This window comes from Erinaceus europaeus, chromosome 12, assembly GCF_950295315.1.
Source record: "Erinaceus europaeus chromosome 12, mEriEur2.1, whole genome shotgun sequence".
NCBI lineage: Eukaryota > Metazoa > Chordata > Mammalia > Eulipotyphla > Erinaceidae > Erinaceus > Erinaceus europaeus.
In genome coordinates, this window is record NC_080173.1 from 88,963,907 (window position 1) to 88,979,342 (window position 15,436).

A 15,436-nucleotide genomic window follows, 5' to 3' on the forward strand; every position below is an offset into this window, starting at 1 on the left:
TAAGTGAAAAGCCTATGGAATATTTTGAATTGTGCCTGGGCACTATGGAAATCCAGAGGGGACATATTTTAAAAATATTTTATTTATTTATTTAGCATTGGGTTGAGACAGAGAAATTGAGAGGAAAGGGGGAGGTAGAGAGGAAGAGAGACAGAGAGACACCTGTAGACTTGGCTCATTACAAAGCTTTCCTCTTGCAGGTGGGAACTGGAGGCTCGAACCCGGGTCCTTGCACATTGTAACATGTGCGCTCAGCCAGGTGGGACCACCCAGCCCCAAGAGGGGAGATTTTTTTTTTTAATGTTTGGGTTTTTTTTTTAATATTTATTCCCTTTGTTGCCTTTGTTTTTTATTGTTGTAGTTATTGTTGTTGTTATTGATGTCGTCGCTGTTGGATAGGACAAAGAGAAATGCAGAGAAGAGGGTAAGACAGAGAGGGGGAGAGAAAGATAGACACCTGCAAACCTGCTTCACCACCTGTGAAGTGAAGCCCCTGTAGGTGGGGAGCCCGGGGCTGGAACCGGGATCCTTCCGACGGTCCTTGCACTTTGTGTCATGTGCTTAACCCACTGCGCTACCGCCTGACTCCTAAGATCTTTTTTTTTTTAATACTCATTTGTTTAATGAAAATGAGTGAGAGATCTGAGGATAATTCAGTCACAAGCTTAAGGAAAGGTCAAGCCCAAGGCCTCACACATGCACCCTTTCCCCTCAGCCACCACTTAGAGGTATTTGAATAATTCATTTGCTTTACACGGGAGTAGTGCATATTTATATGGGGTGGAGAAGTTAACTGGGGAAACTGGCTGAGTGTGGGTCACGACTTGAATTCACATTAATAAAAAGTAGTTTTGCCTGGTTAATCACTGAAGCTTGTTTTCCAGGGTTAGGACCAGAAGGTTTAAAAAAAAAATGCAGAGGGACTTCTGTTAAATTTGGAACAAAAGGCAGGATAACTTCTGCTCTTGCAAGAAGTTCAAAGCACTTGGTACAAATAGTTTTCTATTGGAACACTAGAGGGCACCAAAGGACAGTTAACTGCTCACTTGGCGGGAAGGTTTTATAATGCAGAATTGACAGTAATTTAATGTTACTGCTTTCCATTCTATTTGGTTTCTTCACATTGAGATATTACTGTCAAAATAGCCACACCTCTAAAACAAATGCTCTCCATTGACAGTTAAATTGCTTCTATATAGATACGACTTTCTGGGTCCAGTCACGGCAGAGGCAAAATGCCTCAAGGACCAACCCAGCTGGAGGCTTGCTCACCTATGAGCTCAGGCTTCTTATTGGAAAGGATCTGGTAGAAGATATGGTAGCTTCTCTCAGCCTTCAGCTGAAAGGTCACCCTTGATTTTTCCAGCAGATCTAGGGACACAAACACAAGACTGTTTTCCAAAACTGCTCTTCTTCATCCAGCCACATCTGCTGACCTCAGTGATGTACTTACAAGTTTCGATATCTGCAGAGGCCAGCTTCCCAGTGGTACCAAAATGGATTCGGATGAACTTTCCCTGCAGGAGGAAGGGGATCAGTCGGAAGGGCTACTTAGTCTCCTGGGTGAGGACATCTTCATTTTCTAATTGTTTAATGGAATGCTTTCATCCCCCCTCTTCTCTTTCTGGTTAAGTGTGCCTCTCTTAGCCCCATTCCCTTGATACCACGTGGCCTCCAAACTGTCCTACCCCATTCGACTGACAAAGTACTAGAATGATTAAGGAAAAAAAAAAAAAAGAAAAGAAAGAAAGAAATTAAGCACTATCATTTCTTTTTTATTTTTAATATTTTCATTTACTTTATTTTGATGAGAAAGAGTAGATACAGAGGGAAAGATACTGAGAGAAATTAGATCAGAACACTGTCAAGTTCTGGCTTATGGTGGTGCTGGGGATTGAACCTGAGACCTCAGAGCCTCAGGCTTTTAAGGCATTTGCATAACTGTTATGCTATCTCCCCAGCCCAAGCACTATCATTTCTATGCTAGAAAAATCCCTTAGTAGTTCCCTGAAACAACTCAAGGTACCGTCTCATGGCTTCTACACACCTAAGAGGCCAGGTCTCTTGTCTGTCTCTCTGCTTCACTTCAAGGGGTTTACTTCCAGTTCATCTTGTTGCAATTATTAGTGACTTGATATTGATTTGCAAAATTATGAGATAATCGGGGTGGAAATACATACCATTCCCACCACCAGAGTCCTGTATCCCCACTCCCTCCACTGGAAAAACTACAATAGTTCTCCCAAGGTTGTAGATATAGATTGACTATTATTTCTATAATTATCTATCTACTTGTATGTCTTTGCCCTTCTTTTCCTATGGTCCTGCCTTCTCTTCCTTTCTAAATATCATCTATAGCTCTCATTACTTCTGAATGTCCATCCCTTTTCCATCTTATCTCTCTCCAGGTCCTTATGGAGTTGGAGTTCAGAGACCCTCTGGTCATCTTCCTCCTATCACTTCTCCCCTTCTGAGAGTATGGACAGCATCTTTATAGGGTGAAGAAGGTGGGATCTCTGACTTCTTTAAGTGCTTCTCCACTGGGCATGGGCATTGGCAGGTTGATCCTTGGCCTGTTTCTCTCTATACCTAGAGGGGTGGGGCTCTGGGGAGGGGAGGTTCTGGGACACATTGGTGAGGTCCACATGGACCTTCTTGAAGTCTCTTGACCACATCAAACCCTTCCCCACTTCAAATGGATATTGCTTGGTTGATCCCTTCTCCTGTCTCCTTCTACAGGTCTTCAGGTTCAAAAGGCAGTCCCCTCAACCCCAGGCCTTCCTTCCTAGCCCCACACAAGAAAAAAGCTGATTTCCGATTACTCTGTGACAGACTCAGCTGAACTTCACATGAAGGAATCATTATCTGAAATTGCCTTGTTGATGTGTTTTGTTGCTTTAGTGTCTATCTCTCCTAGATTGTAAACTCTGTAAGGCTAGGAACCTTGCCTGTCTTGTAGGCCACTGAGAAAAAAAAAAACTAAGTTCCACCAAACTCAGACTCACAAAGCGGGAAGAATTGTCATTCCTCACAGTCTTGGCGTTCCCGAAGGCCTCCAGCAACGGGTTGGCGCTAATGATTTGATCTTCCAGAGTCCCCTAGTGTAAGAAATAAGAAAGGAATGGCCACAGAATGAAAATTAGATATGCTCCCCAGTTCTGTCACTCCTGCTAGCTATTAGGCTGTCTGTATTCATTTCATAGTGTTAAAATACAGTCATTTCAAAGGGCAAGTGTATGCTGTAACTCTCTCCAGTTTGGTATATGTGATTCTGTCATAATAGATCTCTGAGGATGTTTTCAGGTAAAATTTCTTGCTAGAGCCTCAGAACCATATATTCTAGGAAATCATATGGTTTCTCACAAGTCATAGGAAAACAAATATGATCAACCATTCTGAGTTCTCCAAGATAACTGACTTCATGATTTAAAATTCTGGTCTCTTTTCCTTTCCTCAAAAGGAGAAGAGAGAGTGACCTCCCTTTACCTTCTTAATTGGAAGTTAAGACAAAGGTTGGGGGGTGGGTCATGGCAAAACTAGTTGAGAGCACGTGTTACAATATGCAAGGACCCAGGTTCAAGCCCCTGGTCCCCACCTGCAGAGGGAAAGCTTTGAAGGTGGTGAAGCAGGGTTGCAGGAATCTCTATCTCTCTCCCTCCCTACCTCCTCAATTCCCTCTCAATTTCTGGCCATCTCTATCCAATTAATATAAAATTAAGAAATTAAAGATGAGGGTTAGAAGTAGAAGCAAAGCAGGTCTTTCTCCTCTCCCAAATACCTTCATTTTGGAGTCCTTCTTCTTGGCAAGGTCTCCAGTAGCTGCAATTGTTGCAAAGTACTGGATGACCCTTTTGGTGTTCACAGTCTTGCCTGCCCCGGATTCTCCACTATTTAGAGTGATCAAAAGAGAGAGAAACAAGTCTTGTTAGTACAAGCAGTCTCCCTGAAATGACACACACACAGAGGTCTGGACATACTGTGAACCACCCCAGATACACACCTACCAAACCAATGTTAGACCAGTGGAGAGACAGAGGTCAAGGGAGGGCACAGAAAATTTAGGGTGACTCAATAATGGACAGTTCTGATTGTCAGTGGTGCTACACATAATTCTCTGTTTATCCCTAACTCTAGTTGGTTTTATTGTCTTTTTTTTTTTTATTGATTTTACTTATTGAGAGGGGAGGGGGAGCTAGAGAGGGAGAGAGACAGACACCTGCAGCAGTTCCTTCACCATTTGCAAAGCTTTCTCCCTGCGGGTAGGGACCAGGGGCTCAAACCCAGCCCCTTCTGCATTGTAACATGTGAATTCAACCAGCTGTGCCACCCCTTGGCCCACTTTATTGTCTATTTATTTATTTATTTGGGACAGAGACAGAGAGAAATTGAGAGGGAATGCAGAGAGAGAGAGAGAGACCTGCTGCAGCATTGTTTCACCACTCATGAAGCCTGCAGGTAGGGACTGGGGACTTGAATCTGGGTCCTTGCTCATTAATAATGTGTGTGTTCAACCAGGTGTGTCACTACCTGGCCCCAACCCAAGTTTTTCACTAAAGACTTGGCTCTAGACACTTGCTTATGGACAGATAGAACAAATGGCACTGTCGTCATCTGCATGGGAGTAATAGCTATGAAACCATTCTCTGCCTTGATACTTACGTGATCAGAATGGACTGGTTTTCACGATCTACCAAAAGGAAAATAAAATGAAGTTGTTAGCAGAATACAGAAATAGCTTCCCAGCTCTATGCCATTCTGAAACAGAACTCAACCGTACAAACTCCTCTTTCCATTAATACCTGGTTTAGTCCCCAATGAAAACGAAAATAGCCTCCTCCTTGAGTGCGAGTCTAACAGTGGAAAAGCCCTACTTAAGCCAGGCAGTCATTTCCCATCATATTGGGCTGACCTACATGAAATTATCAGTCTTTCAGTCTCTTTTTGTTTGTTTGTTTGTTTGCTTGCTTTGACCATAAGAAAGTTTCATACTTTTAGCTAGTACTGTATTATACCCAAATTCCTTTTCTGGTCTACAAGGCCCATTACATCTGACCTCTTTTTTTTTTTTCTTTTTTCTTCATTTGCCTCTTCAGATACCTTTTCAACCCTCCCCTTTGTGTTGGATATCACGTTCCTGACAAAGATAGGCCCAGCGTCACCCATCAGCTCTCCTGAGCCCTGTCTAGTGCCTGGCCCCCTGGCCTCCTGCTCCCAGCTGCCTTTAGAGGGACACTCACCAGTCAGCATGAACTGATAGGCGTTGTCAGAGATGGAGAAGATGTGAGGTGGGGCCTCCTGGCGCTTTTTGCCTCTGTAGCCATCCACCACCTCGGGGTTATACACCGGCAGCCACTTGTAGGGGTTGACGGTGACGCAGAAGAGGCCCGAGTAGGTCTGTGGGGGATGCAAAAAAGAAGTCAGTGTGTGTGTGTGTGTGTGTGTGTGTGTGTGTGTGTGTGTATGTGTGTGTGTGTGTGTGTTTAAAAAACTCTTTGCCCTGGTATATTGCATCAAAGCAAAGGACTTGGAGAAAGAGACGGTGGGGTCCTGGTGTAGAATGAAATTATGCTCATATATCAATGACTGCGTGGTAAAGCATGAATCCCCTCAATACAATAGCAAAATAAATCTCTGCCTTTATAATTTCGCTTTTCTTCCCTTTAGAGGAGGCAACATACCACATATATATGAGGCCATGGAGACTCAGAGGGGAATAGGCAGGTCTCCAGAGTCAGAAATAATGATGCCAAATAATAATGACCCAATCCTTGGCCCTATCTTTCCTACTCCCCCCCACACACTTGCCCTTCCTGCCCCTTCTTTCTTCCAGCCTTTCTTCCTCCTAATCCATGAATCTCTTTTATTCTCTCAGCCTCTCATCTCATTCTCCCACCACACATAATATTTTTTTAATCCTATCTTTGTTCAACAACCTTTTCAAACACTAAGCCTTCAGAATCTCATGGGATGGAGAGACATCCCGGAGGTAGCACACTTTGAGGTTCCAGAAATCGTAAGTTCAATTCCTAGTACCACCATACTCCAAAGCTGAGTTCTAGCTAGTGTCTCTGTCTGTCTCGCTCGCTCTCTCTCAAAAATAGATAAATAAATAAAATCTTTTGAAAAGTTAACAACAACAACAAAACAATTCTATCCCCCTCCCCCGACAGGCTGCCTCCAGGCTGTCCTTATCAAGTGTCCCAGCCCAAGTGCTTACATAGATCATCCAGGAGGTGTATCGATCCTTAAGGTTGTAGAGCACAGCTGGCTCATTCAGGTGAGTCAGCATGGCCATGTCTTCGATCCGGTCAAACTTGGGAGGGTTCATTGAGTACACGTCCTCAGGTTTGACCACCACGGTCTGCAAGGGAAGGAGTGCTGTGCTCATCTAAAAGTCTGGACCCTGCCAAACCCAAATTTGCCTCTTACCCAAATGAGATTTCCCAGCTGAAACAGGTACTAGAGCAAAGTACTCAGAGGCAAGACAAAGTGGCAACAGGCTGTGTTTGTGGCAACAGGATGTGAAGACTTTGCCCCCCCCCCCACACACACACCCTTCACCCTTCCCAATGGGGCTGAGGCTAGCAGAGGGTGATAGAATGAAAGGAAAGGATCTCGGGGGGGGGGGGGGGGTATGAAGTGTGCCATTGAGAACAGAATCAGCAGGAAACTCAGTGATCTTATATGGACACCAGCCCAGAACTCCAGACCCAGTTCCTTTTTCTTTTAAGCATACACATAGTTCAAGTCTATTGGTGTTCTTGAGGCAGGGACAGAAGAGGAAGAGGGAGGTGGCATTTCACTTGCAAACTGGTGCCCACAGAGCTGCATTTGGAATACCCAAGAGGTGGTGCAGTGGCTAGAGCATTGGGCTTAAAAGTATGAGGTCTTAAGTTTGATCCCAGGCATGTCACATGTGCCAGAGTAAAGTTCTGAGTGTCTTTCTCCTCTCCTCTCTTTAAGTCATGCTAATAAATAAATATTTTTAAAACTTTTATTTATTGAATAGAGACAGATAAAATTTGAGAGGAGGGGGAGATATAGAGGGAAAGAGAACCACAGCACTGCTTCACCACTCCTGAAGCTTCCTCCCTGGATGGGAACCAGGAGCTTGAACCTGGGTCCCTGTGCATGGTAACATGTGCACTTAACCAAGTGCATCAGCACATCAGCACCTGGCCCCTTTAAAGATTTTTTTTAGATATCTATTGATCTATTTATTTATTTATCTATTTACTAGACAGAGACAGAGAGAAACTGAGAAGGGAGGAGAGATAGAGGGGGAAAGAGACAGAGAGACACCTGCAGCCCTACTTCACTACTCATGAAGAAGACATTCCCCCCCTGCAGGTGGGGACCAGGGGCTTGAACTTGGGTCCCTGTGCACTGTAATGTGTATGCTTAACCAAGTACACCATTGCCTGGCCCCTTTAAAAGATTTTTTTAAGGAAGGAATCAGCTGCCTAGCCCTCCACCCCAGACCCTCCCTTTCTCTGTCCTCCTCGCTCATTCTTGCTGCAACTCATCCCCTCCTGCCTGTCTGTTGACAGTGTTCAAACCAGGGAAGGGAATATGGGCCAAAGCAGTGGCTCATAGCACTGGGAACTACCTCTGCCCCTCCTTGCAGAGGAAGAGCCTCTACATTAATATCCTCTGGCTTCCCTGGGCTGTAGGACCCTGGGCAAAGAGGAGATGAGCTCCATTTCTCACCTCCCCTATCTTGACCCTCTTGCTTGCTGAGACCTGAAACCTCCTTTGAAACTGAGCAGTTTTTCTGGTTCCCTCCTGGGCAGAGCTAGTGGGCAGCCTGCCTTTTGCTGCCTGTCTGCACTGATTCACCTAAACTACCCTAGGTTGTCTGCCTTCCTTGTGAAGTGTCTTTCAGATCCTCTCAGATTGAGCTTCACTGTGAAGTTTCTGTCCTTGCTCTGGTGACTTGTGAGCCCATTTTTACCTCCTGTGCCTGAAATACACAGAGAACTGCTTTCCTGGCGAAAATATCAGCACATGCACTATCGAAGAGAAGTGTCAGTATCTTTTTCCTTTACCCCCCAAACCAATAACACTAATTCCTTTACTCTTGGATCTTCTTTTTCTCTTTTTCCCTTGCTTCATTTCTTTTCCCACTGGAATTATCACTGGGCCTTGGTACCAACATCAATCCACCACTCCTGGTGGCCATTTTTTACTTTATCTTTCTAATTTTTATTAGATAGGACAGAGAGGAGGGGAGGGGACATGGAGAGGGGGAGAGAGAGAGAGACGCCTGCAGATCTGCTTCACTGCTGGTGAAGTGTCCCCTGTCCCCTGAAGGTAGGAAGTGGAGGCTTAAACCTGGGTCCTTGAGCTTGGTAACTAGTGCACTTGACTAGGTGTTCCACCACCCGGCCCCTTTCTTAATCTTGCTCTACCTTAGTGACCAGATGGGAGTGGGCGCCACTGTTCCTCATCCTACCACATGAGGGCGCTTTTTGTGGCCTCCTGAGGTCCGTGCTTTCCCTACTTCCTCAGTTATATCACCAGAAGAACTGGGGGTAGACCTAAACTGCCAAAGAAGCATGTATTAAGTGAGGTTATCCTACTTGGGTTCCCAAGTCCACGTCCGTGAGGTGCACAGAGCAGAGCCCTCTGACCTACAAATGTGAGCACTGACAAAAGAACTTGGGCACTTAGCGCTTTGATGCATCCCAACTCAGCTGTTCTTCCACTCTGCAGCCTGAGGTCAGTATTGTCTCTGCTTTCTTGAAACTAAGACGGGGACCCTGTGTGCGGCATTCCGGTGCCAGTACCGCATGGAGAAGGGGGTGGGCAGCAGGGGCTCAGAGTGGGCAACCCGGGGGCAGCAGACAGAGGACATGCCAAGGCTTACCCGGTTGTCTTCAGTTTCCACTGTGACCTTCCCGTCCTGGGAACTCTTAATTTTCCCCTTGGCGTATTCTTCCTTTGTGTCCACCACAAAGCAATAGGTCTTGGCATCGAAGGGCTGGTTCTGAGCCTCGATTCTCTCCTTTTCTGACTTCCGGAGGAAGGGGGCAGCTATGCCGTAGACTTCCATTTCACTGTCGCTACTCATAGTGCCGGCTGCAAGGCAAGCACCCCGACCCCCAGGTGAAGCCAGGTGCCTCCTGACCAGTGCCCTGGCAGGTCTCTGAGCCCCGGGGGTCAGACTCTTCCATCCCAGTGGAAGTCCTACCTTGGGGCTTAATACCGAGGGGGGGGGGGGATATCAAGCAGACTCATACTGACTGAATGGCTGGCTATTCACCACACAGCACATTTTGTTCCAGCTTTCTTAATTATTCAAGACCATGATTGTTGAAGAGGCCCTTTAAAAAAAAGTAACTGCAGCAGGGGCCAAGCAGTGGTGAACTTGACTAAGCACACACACTACAGTGTGTAAGGACCCAGGTTCAAGCCCCTGGTCCCCACCTACAGGGGGAAAGCTTCATGAGTGGTGAAGATGGGCTGTGGGTGTCTCTGTCTCTTTCACTATCTCCTCCTTGACCCCTCTCAATTTCTCTCTGTCTCTAATAATTAAATAAATTTAATTTTTTTTTTTAAAAGTAACTGCAGATCTGAGACCTCATTTTCTTGATCTGCAACACCCTGAGGAAGATTTATTCAACAAGATAAATTCTATTCTTCTAAGAGAGTGGGCTAAGTGGCAGGTTGTGAAAACAAATTGAAAGCCATTTAAAGCAAGGTGGCTACTTCCTCACACGAGATCAGCATTTCTGTTTCCCTCAGTGGCTGAGAAGCAGTACTTGACATCAGCTTCCATTTGGGAAATCTTCCCCCCAAGTACCCCTGGTCTTGTCTGAGCTCTTGTCAGTGACTTCTTCTTCTAGCGTTTGCCCGACTAAAGGGTAGAAAGACTGGTTGGTGAGCCTGAACTGTTGGAAGCCTCCACATTATGGGAGAGACATGGCAGGGATTCTCACCTGAGAGTCACACCACAGGGCACAGTAAGCAACACCAGCAACTGTGGAAAAATCAGGCCTGCAAAAAACACGCAGAGTGAAAGCATGGGGCATGTGGAAAGTCTGGTTCCGTTTTGAATCAACTCTTGCTTAATTAAGTAAATGAGTAACTTCAAAAAAGCCCGATCCCAGAACACGCTGCAGGAACATGCAGGAAAGGACCCACAAGGTACATTTCATGAAGATAATAAAAGCCCCCAAACACCCCCAGATCTGATTCCTCCCAGTCAACTGGGCCACCTTCTTCAGCCTGCCGTGCATCCTACTTAGAATTGAGCAAGGAAGATAGAATCCCAATTTTAAGAGCCTGCAGTACCAGGCTGGGAACAGGTTTCCTTGCCTGCTGTGGACAGAGAAATCTGTGAACAAAGATTGGCTTATCGACACCTGCTAGCCATAACCAGCCAGCGTGCACCTCTGCTTTGGGGAGGGTGCTGGAAGGAGAAGGTGGATGGCCTTTGGAGCCTGGGGAGTTCCTACTCAACTTCTAATCCTTACCAGAGTCTGGCAGGACCATGCACAGAGAACACCCAGTTAGTGTCCTCAAAGCCTCAGAGGATGAGCAGAGAGCCCTGTAGGAGGGACTATGTGACTTACCTCCGCCCACGAGAGAGCAGGACACCACCACAGAGGGGCTGCAGTCGCCTGTGCTTTTATAGGTCCCTGCTAACCCCCTGCGCTCATTCCTTTTCTATATTTGGAAAGAGAATGACTGACACCACAAGCCAAGAACCTGCTCCTTCTTCATGTTTTTTTGGTCATTGCTGTGGGGAAGGTATATATAGAAATGAGCAGGATCCTTAACCATCTTATGAGATGATTTTCTCTGAACGTGGGGCTGAGTATGAGGCCTGCCTTGCCGCCATCCACAGCTCTGAAATCAGAGCCACAGCTCTGGCTGGGGCAGACTACATTCAACCAGTGATGTGCTTAGACTACTCAACATATGGATATACTGAATGAAACCAAGGGAAAAAAAAAGTTCACAATCTCTTGAAATGCTGAGTCAAGACTTTGGTCTCAGTAACCAGGTCCTGACCGAGCTCTGTGATTGTAAAATGTGTTCCCAGACAGCAACAATAGTAACTCTCTCCCACCTCCCATCTCCTCCTCTTTTTTCTCCATTCCTCTCTCTCTCTCTCTCTCTCTCTCTCTCTCTCTCTCTTTTATTTACTGTGTAACTTTCTGTCTCATTAGTATCTTTATTAACCTAATCCTTTCTTAAGCACCAGTAGGACCAACAAGTCAATTAATGACAGGGAGTAATTCCACCAGCCGGCATTCACAGCAACAGCTGCTTGAGGACCCGTTGTTATTAAGATAGATCACCACTTAGGAAAGACCAGCTGCTGGCTTCAGCTGGGAGGCCTGGGGAGGAGGGGGCTGGCCTTCTGGCTAACAAATGTGACTGCTTCTAAATCAGGACTGGAAAAAATAAAAGCTTAAGTAGGATATTTATTTATTTATTTATTTATTTATTTATTTATTTATTTTTGTCCATTTTCATTCTACTTTTTTTTTTTGTCTTCCCCCTCCCTCTCCCTTCCTAAATTTAGTTTTCCAGAGGGTGACTGGGCAGCTATCCTGTGGTCATTCATTCTGAATAGAACTGTGTCAATATTTCCCACCTGAGAATAAGAACTGGCCCCTCCTGACCGATTCATACCAAGCCCAGAGGTGGGGGTAAGAATAGAATAGGGAAGTTGGACTGAGGTCCCTGTGATAATGGGGCATTAATTAAATGCCCACTGTATGCTGGCCCTTCTAGAGAGCACATCATGATGACAGAAAAGAAATGGGGCAGGCGGTAGCACACCAGGTTGAGCACACATAGTACGAAGCACAGGGACTTGAGCAAGGATCCAGGTTCAAGCCTCCTGGCTCCCCACCTGTAGGGGGGTCGCTTCACAAGCAATGAAGCAGGCCTGCAGGTGTCTGTCTTTCTCTCTCCCTTTCTGCCTTTCCTTCTTCTCTCAATTTCTTTCTGTCCTATCTGATAAAATGGGGGAAAATGGCCTCCAGGAGCAGTAGATTCATAGTGCAGGCACCAAGCCCCAGAAATAACCCTGAAGGCAAAAAAAAAAAAAAAAAAAGGACAGGGGAAAAAAAAAGAAAAAAAGAAATAGAAGACACAGCCTTTATCTCTAAAGGTTGTAGCTCAGTTGCCCAAATGCATCTGAAACTGACTTCAAGGGCTTTTCAAGTTATTATAAAAATTATCATTATTATTATTATTATGCTTTGCTTTTTGTGGATGGAGTTCGGGCTCTGTCATGTGTGACTTCACCTCTCCTGGCCAACTTTTTCATTCAGATTGAGACTGGGGAATCTGGGGAGAGAGAGAGACTGCAGCACCATGATGACAGGGAATCTCCAGAGCATTTATTAAGAACTTAGGGGGCCAGGTGGTGGCGCACCTGGTTGATTGCACGTTATAGTGCTCAAGGACCCAGGTTCAAGCCCCTGGTCCCCACCTGCAGGGGGAAAGCTTCGCAAGTGGTGAAGCAGGGCTGCAGGTGTCTCTCTGTCTATCTCACTCTCTATCTCTTCCTTCTCGATTTCTGGCTGTCTCTATACAATAAATAAATAAAGATAATTTTAAAAATTAAAAAAAAAAGAACCTGTCCTGGGAATTCCAGGCCACCAGGGGACAAAAAAAGGGGAGAGATGCTCAAGCACTTGCTTGCCTCTCAAACTCCCTCCCCCCTCAACCCCTGATGCTGCCCCCCCCCCCTGCCTACAATGGGACTGCCGCAAGGCACAGTCCTGCCTCCTCAATTCAGGTCCATCCTCCATCCCTGAAGTCATCTTCACCCCAGCAGAAGCACCAACACTTTTTTTTTGTCTCCAGGGTTATTTCTGGTGGCTGCACTATGAATCTACTGCTCCTGGAGGCCATTTCCCCCCCATTTTATTGCCCTTGTTGTTATAGTTATTGTTGTTACTACTGTTGTTGCTGGATAGGACAGAGAGACATGGAGAGAGGAGGGGAAGACAGAGAGGGGGAGAGAAAGATAGACACCTGCAGACCTGCTTCACCACTTATGAAGCGGCTCCCCTGCAGGTAGGGAGCCCGGGGCTCGAACTGGGATCTTTACGCCGGTCCTTGTGCTTCACACCATGTGCACTTAACCCCAGCACCAACACTCTTAACCTGCCACCCATGACATTAAAGACAGTAATCTCTCAGGGTTCTCTTCCCTGCCTACTTTGTGGTCTAAATCTCTGTGCCACTCTGAAATACTGATAGTTTCCCATCCTCAGACTTTCCAAAATTACCCATCCTTTCTTCTCACCTAATTTCTTCCTCCTACAACCTTAGAGTGTTGAGTTGAGTGATCTTAGAGGTCTTTCCTAAAACACTTCCTTTTCACATGTGGCAGATGGGTGAAGGAGGAAGCTAGTCCAAGGCTATTCTAAAAAATAAGATCAACATTAAAGGTGGAACTCAGCTCTCAAGAAGATACCACTAAAATAAAAGTCACAATAACTGAGTCCTTGCCTGCAGGGAAGAAGCTTCAGAAGTGGTGAAACTGTGCTGCAGTTATCTCTCTCCTCTTCCTCTCTGACTCCCCTTCTCTGTCAAATTCTGTCTCTATCCAATAAATAAACACATTTTTTAAAAGTCACAATAACAGGGGGTTGGGCGGTATCACAGCAGGGTATACGCACATGGCACTGACTGCAAGGACCAGCTTAAGGATCCCAGTTCGAGCCCCCAGCTCCCCACCTGCAGGAGGGTCGCTTCATGAGCAGTGAAGTAGGTCTGCAGGTGTCTACCTTTCTCTCCCCCTCTCTGTCTTCTCCTCCTCTCTCAATTTCTCTCTGTCCTATCCAACAACAATGACAGCTATAACAACTACAACAAAGCAAAATGGGAAAAATGGCCTCCAGGAACAGTATACTTATAGTGCAGGCACCAAGCCCCAGTGATAACCCTGGAGGCAAGAAAAAAAAAAAAAAGAGTCACAATAACAACGACCACATAAGAAAGTATGTGGTGGATACCTGGTAGAATATACACTTACCATGCACAAGGACCCAGGTTCAAGCCCCTGGCCCCCACCCGCAGGGAAGAAGCTTCATGAGTGGTAAAGAGTGCTTCAAGGATTTCTCTTTCTCTCTCCCTCTCTTCCTCTCTGTACCCTCTCAATTTCTCTCTGTCCTATCAAGTAAAATAAAGTAAAAAAGGGAAAAGAGAAATAAATGGCTGCCAGGAATGGTGGATTTGCTGTGCAGGCAGATTTGACAAGTCAAATCTTTTTCAATTTAATTTAAAAATAATCAAGTTATGAAACAGTATAGAATTAAGATTTCAGGAATTGAAAAGGCATGGTTTGTTGGAAGATGATCATTTTTTTCCTTATTTTTATTATTACTATTTGTTATTTTATTTGCTATAATAGAAAGAAATTGAGAGGAGAGAGACAGAGAGACACCTGCAGCCCTGCTTCACCACTCGTTAAGCTTTCCCCCTGCAGATGGGGAGTAGGAGCTTGAACCTCGCATATGCTAATACGTGCACTTAACCAGGTGTACCACCACCCAGCAACTAGAAGATTCTCTTTAGGCCAGAGGCAGCCTCCTGGGCCTAAGCACCTGTAGGGATAGCAGAAAGAGCACATTACTCACATGGGTGTCAGGAGGGAATGCTGGGAGTCGCCTATAGTTGGACTGTGTGATGGAAGGTACTGGCCTACCTTCTCTGAGCCTTCTTTCTTTCTTTCTTTTTTTCTTTCTTTCCTTCTCTCTTCCTTTCTCTATTTCTTTTTTAATTTTAAATATTTCTTTGCCTTTTCCTTTATTTGCTTATGAAGGGGTGAGAGAGAGAAAACCAAAACATCACTCTGGCACGTATGGTACTTGGGACCACATGCTTGAGTGTCCAAGTTTTTATCCAATAGGTTACTTCTCCATCCAAGCCCATTTTCTCATCTGTAAAACAGGGATCCTCTGGGTAGGGAGAAAGGGCTGGGGGCTGGGTGGTGGTGCACCTGGTTGAGCGTACATGTTACAGTGCACAAGGAGCCACATTCAAGTCCCCAGTCCCCACCTGCCCAGGGAAAGTTTCACAAGTAGTGAAGCAGGGCTGCGGTGTCTCTCTGTCTCTCTCCCTCTCTATAACTCCCTTCCCTCACAATTTCTGTCTGTGTCTTTCCCATAAGTAAATAAAGACTAAAGAAAAAATAATAATAATAAGTGGTTCAGGAGGTGGCGCAGTGGCTAAGGAACTAGACTCTCAAGCATGAGGTCCTGAGTTCAATCCCCAGCAGCACATGTACCAGAGTAATGTCTGGCTCTTTCTCTCTCTCCTCTTATCTTTCTCATTAACAAATAAATAAAATCTTTTTAAAAAAATTTTTAAAAGAAGAAAGTGTTCTTAAAAAGAGAGAGAGTGAGTAATTGTTAAGCAAAAGATTTTCATGCCCAGGTACAATCCCCCTCACCACCATAAG

General features: G+C 45.5%; 1 protein-coding gene across 1 annotated transcript in view; it reads right to left on the reverse strand.

Moving 5' to 3' along the window:
• Nucleotides 1-10,043, reverse strand: part of LOC103113236 (myosin-3) — a 32,709-nt gene extending 22,666 nt beyond the window's left edge. The window contains exons 1-9 of the mRNA XM_007522764.3: nucleotides 9,942-10,043; nucleotides 8,870-9,081; nucleotides 6,218-6,361; nucleotides 5,238-5,394; nucleotides 4,660-4,687; nucleotides 3,779-3,887; nucleotides 3,006-3,098; nucleotides 1,454-1,517; nucleotides 1,273-1,371 (exon numbers count right to left, since the gene is read on the reverse strand). Coding sequence (XP_007522826.1) covers nucleotides 1,273-1,371; nucleotides 1,454-1,517; nucleotides 3,006-3,098; nucleotides 3,779-3,887; nucleotides 4,660-4,687; nucleotides 5,238-5,394; nucleotides 6,218-6,361; nucleotides 8,870-9,073 — 898 coding nt within the window. The 5' untranslated portion in view covers nucleotides 9,074-9,081; nucleotides 9,942-10,043. The remainder of the gene's footprint in view (nucleotides 1-1,272; nucleotides 1,372-1,453; nucleotides 1,518-3,005; nucleotides 3,099-3,778; nucleotides 3,888-4,659; nucleotides 4,688-5,237; nucleotides 5,395-6,217; nucleotides 6,362-8,869; nucleotides 9,082-9,941) is intronic.
• Nucleotides 10,044-15,436: the final 5,393 nt, after the last annotated feature.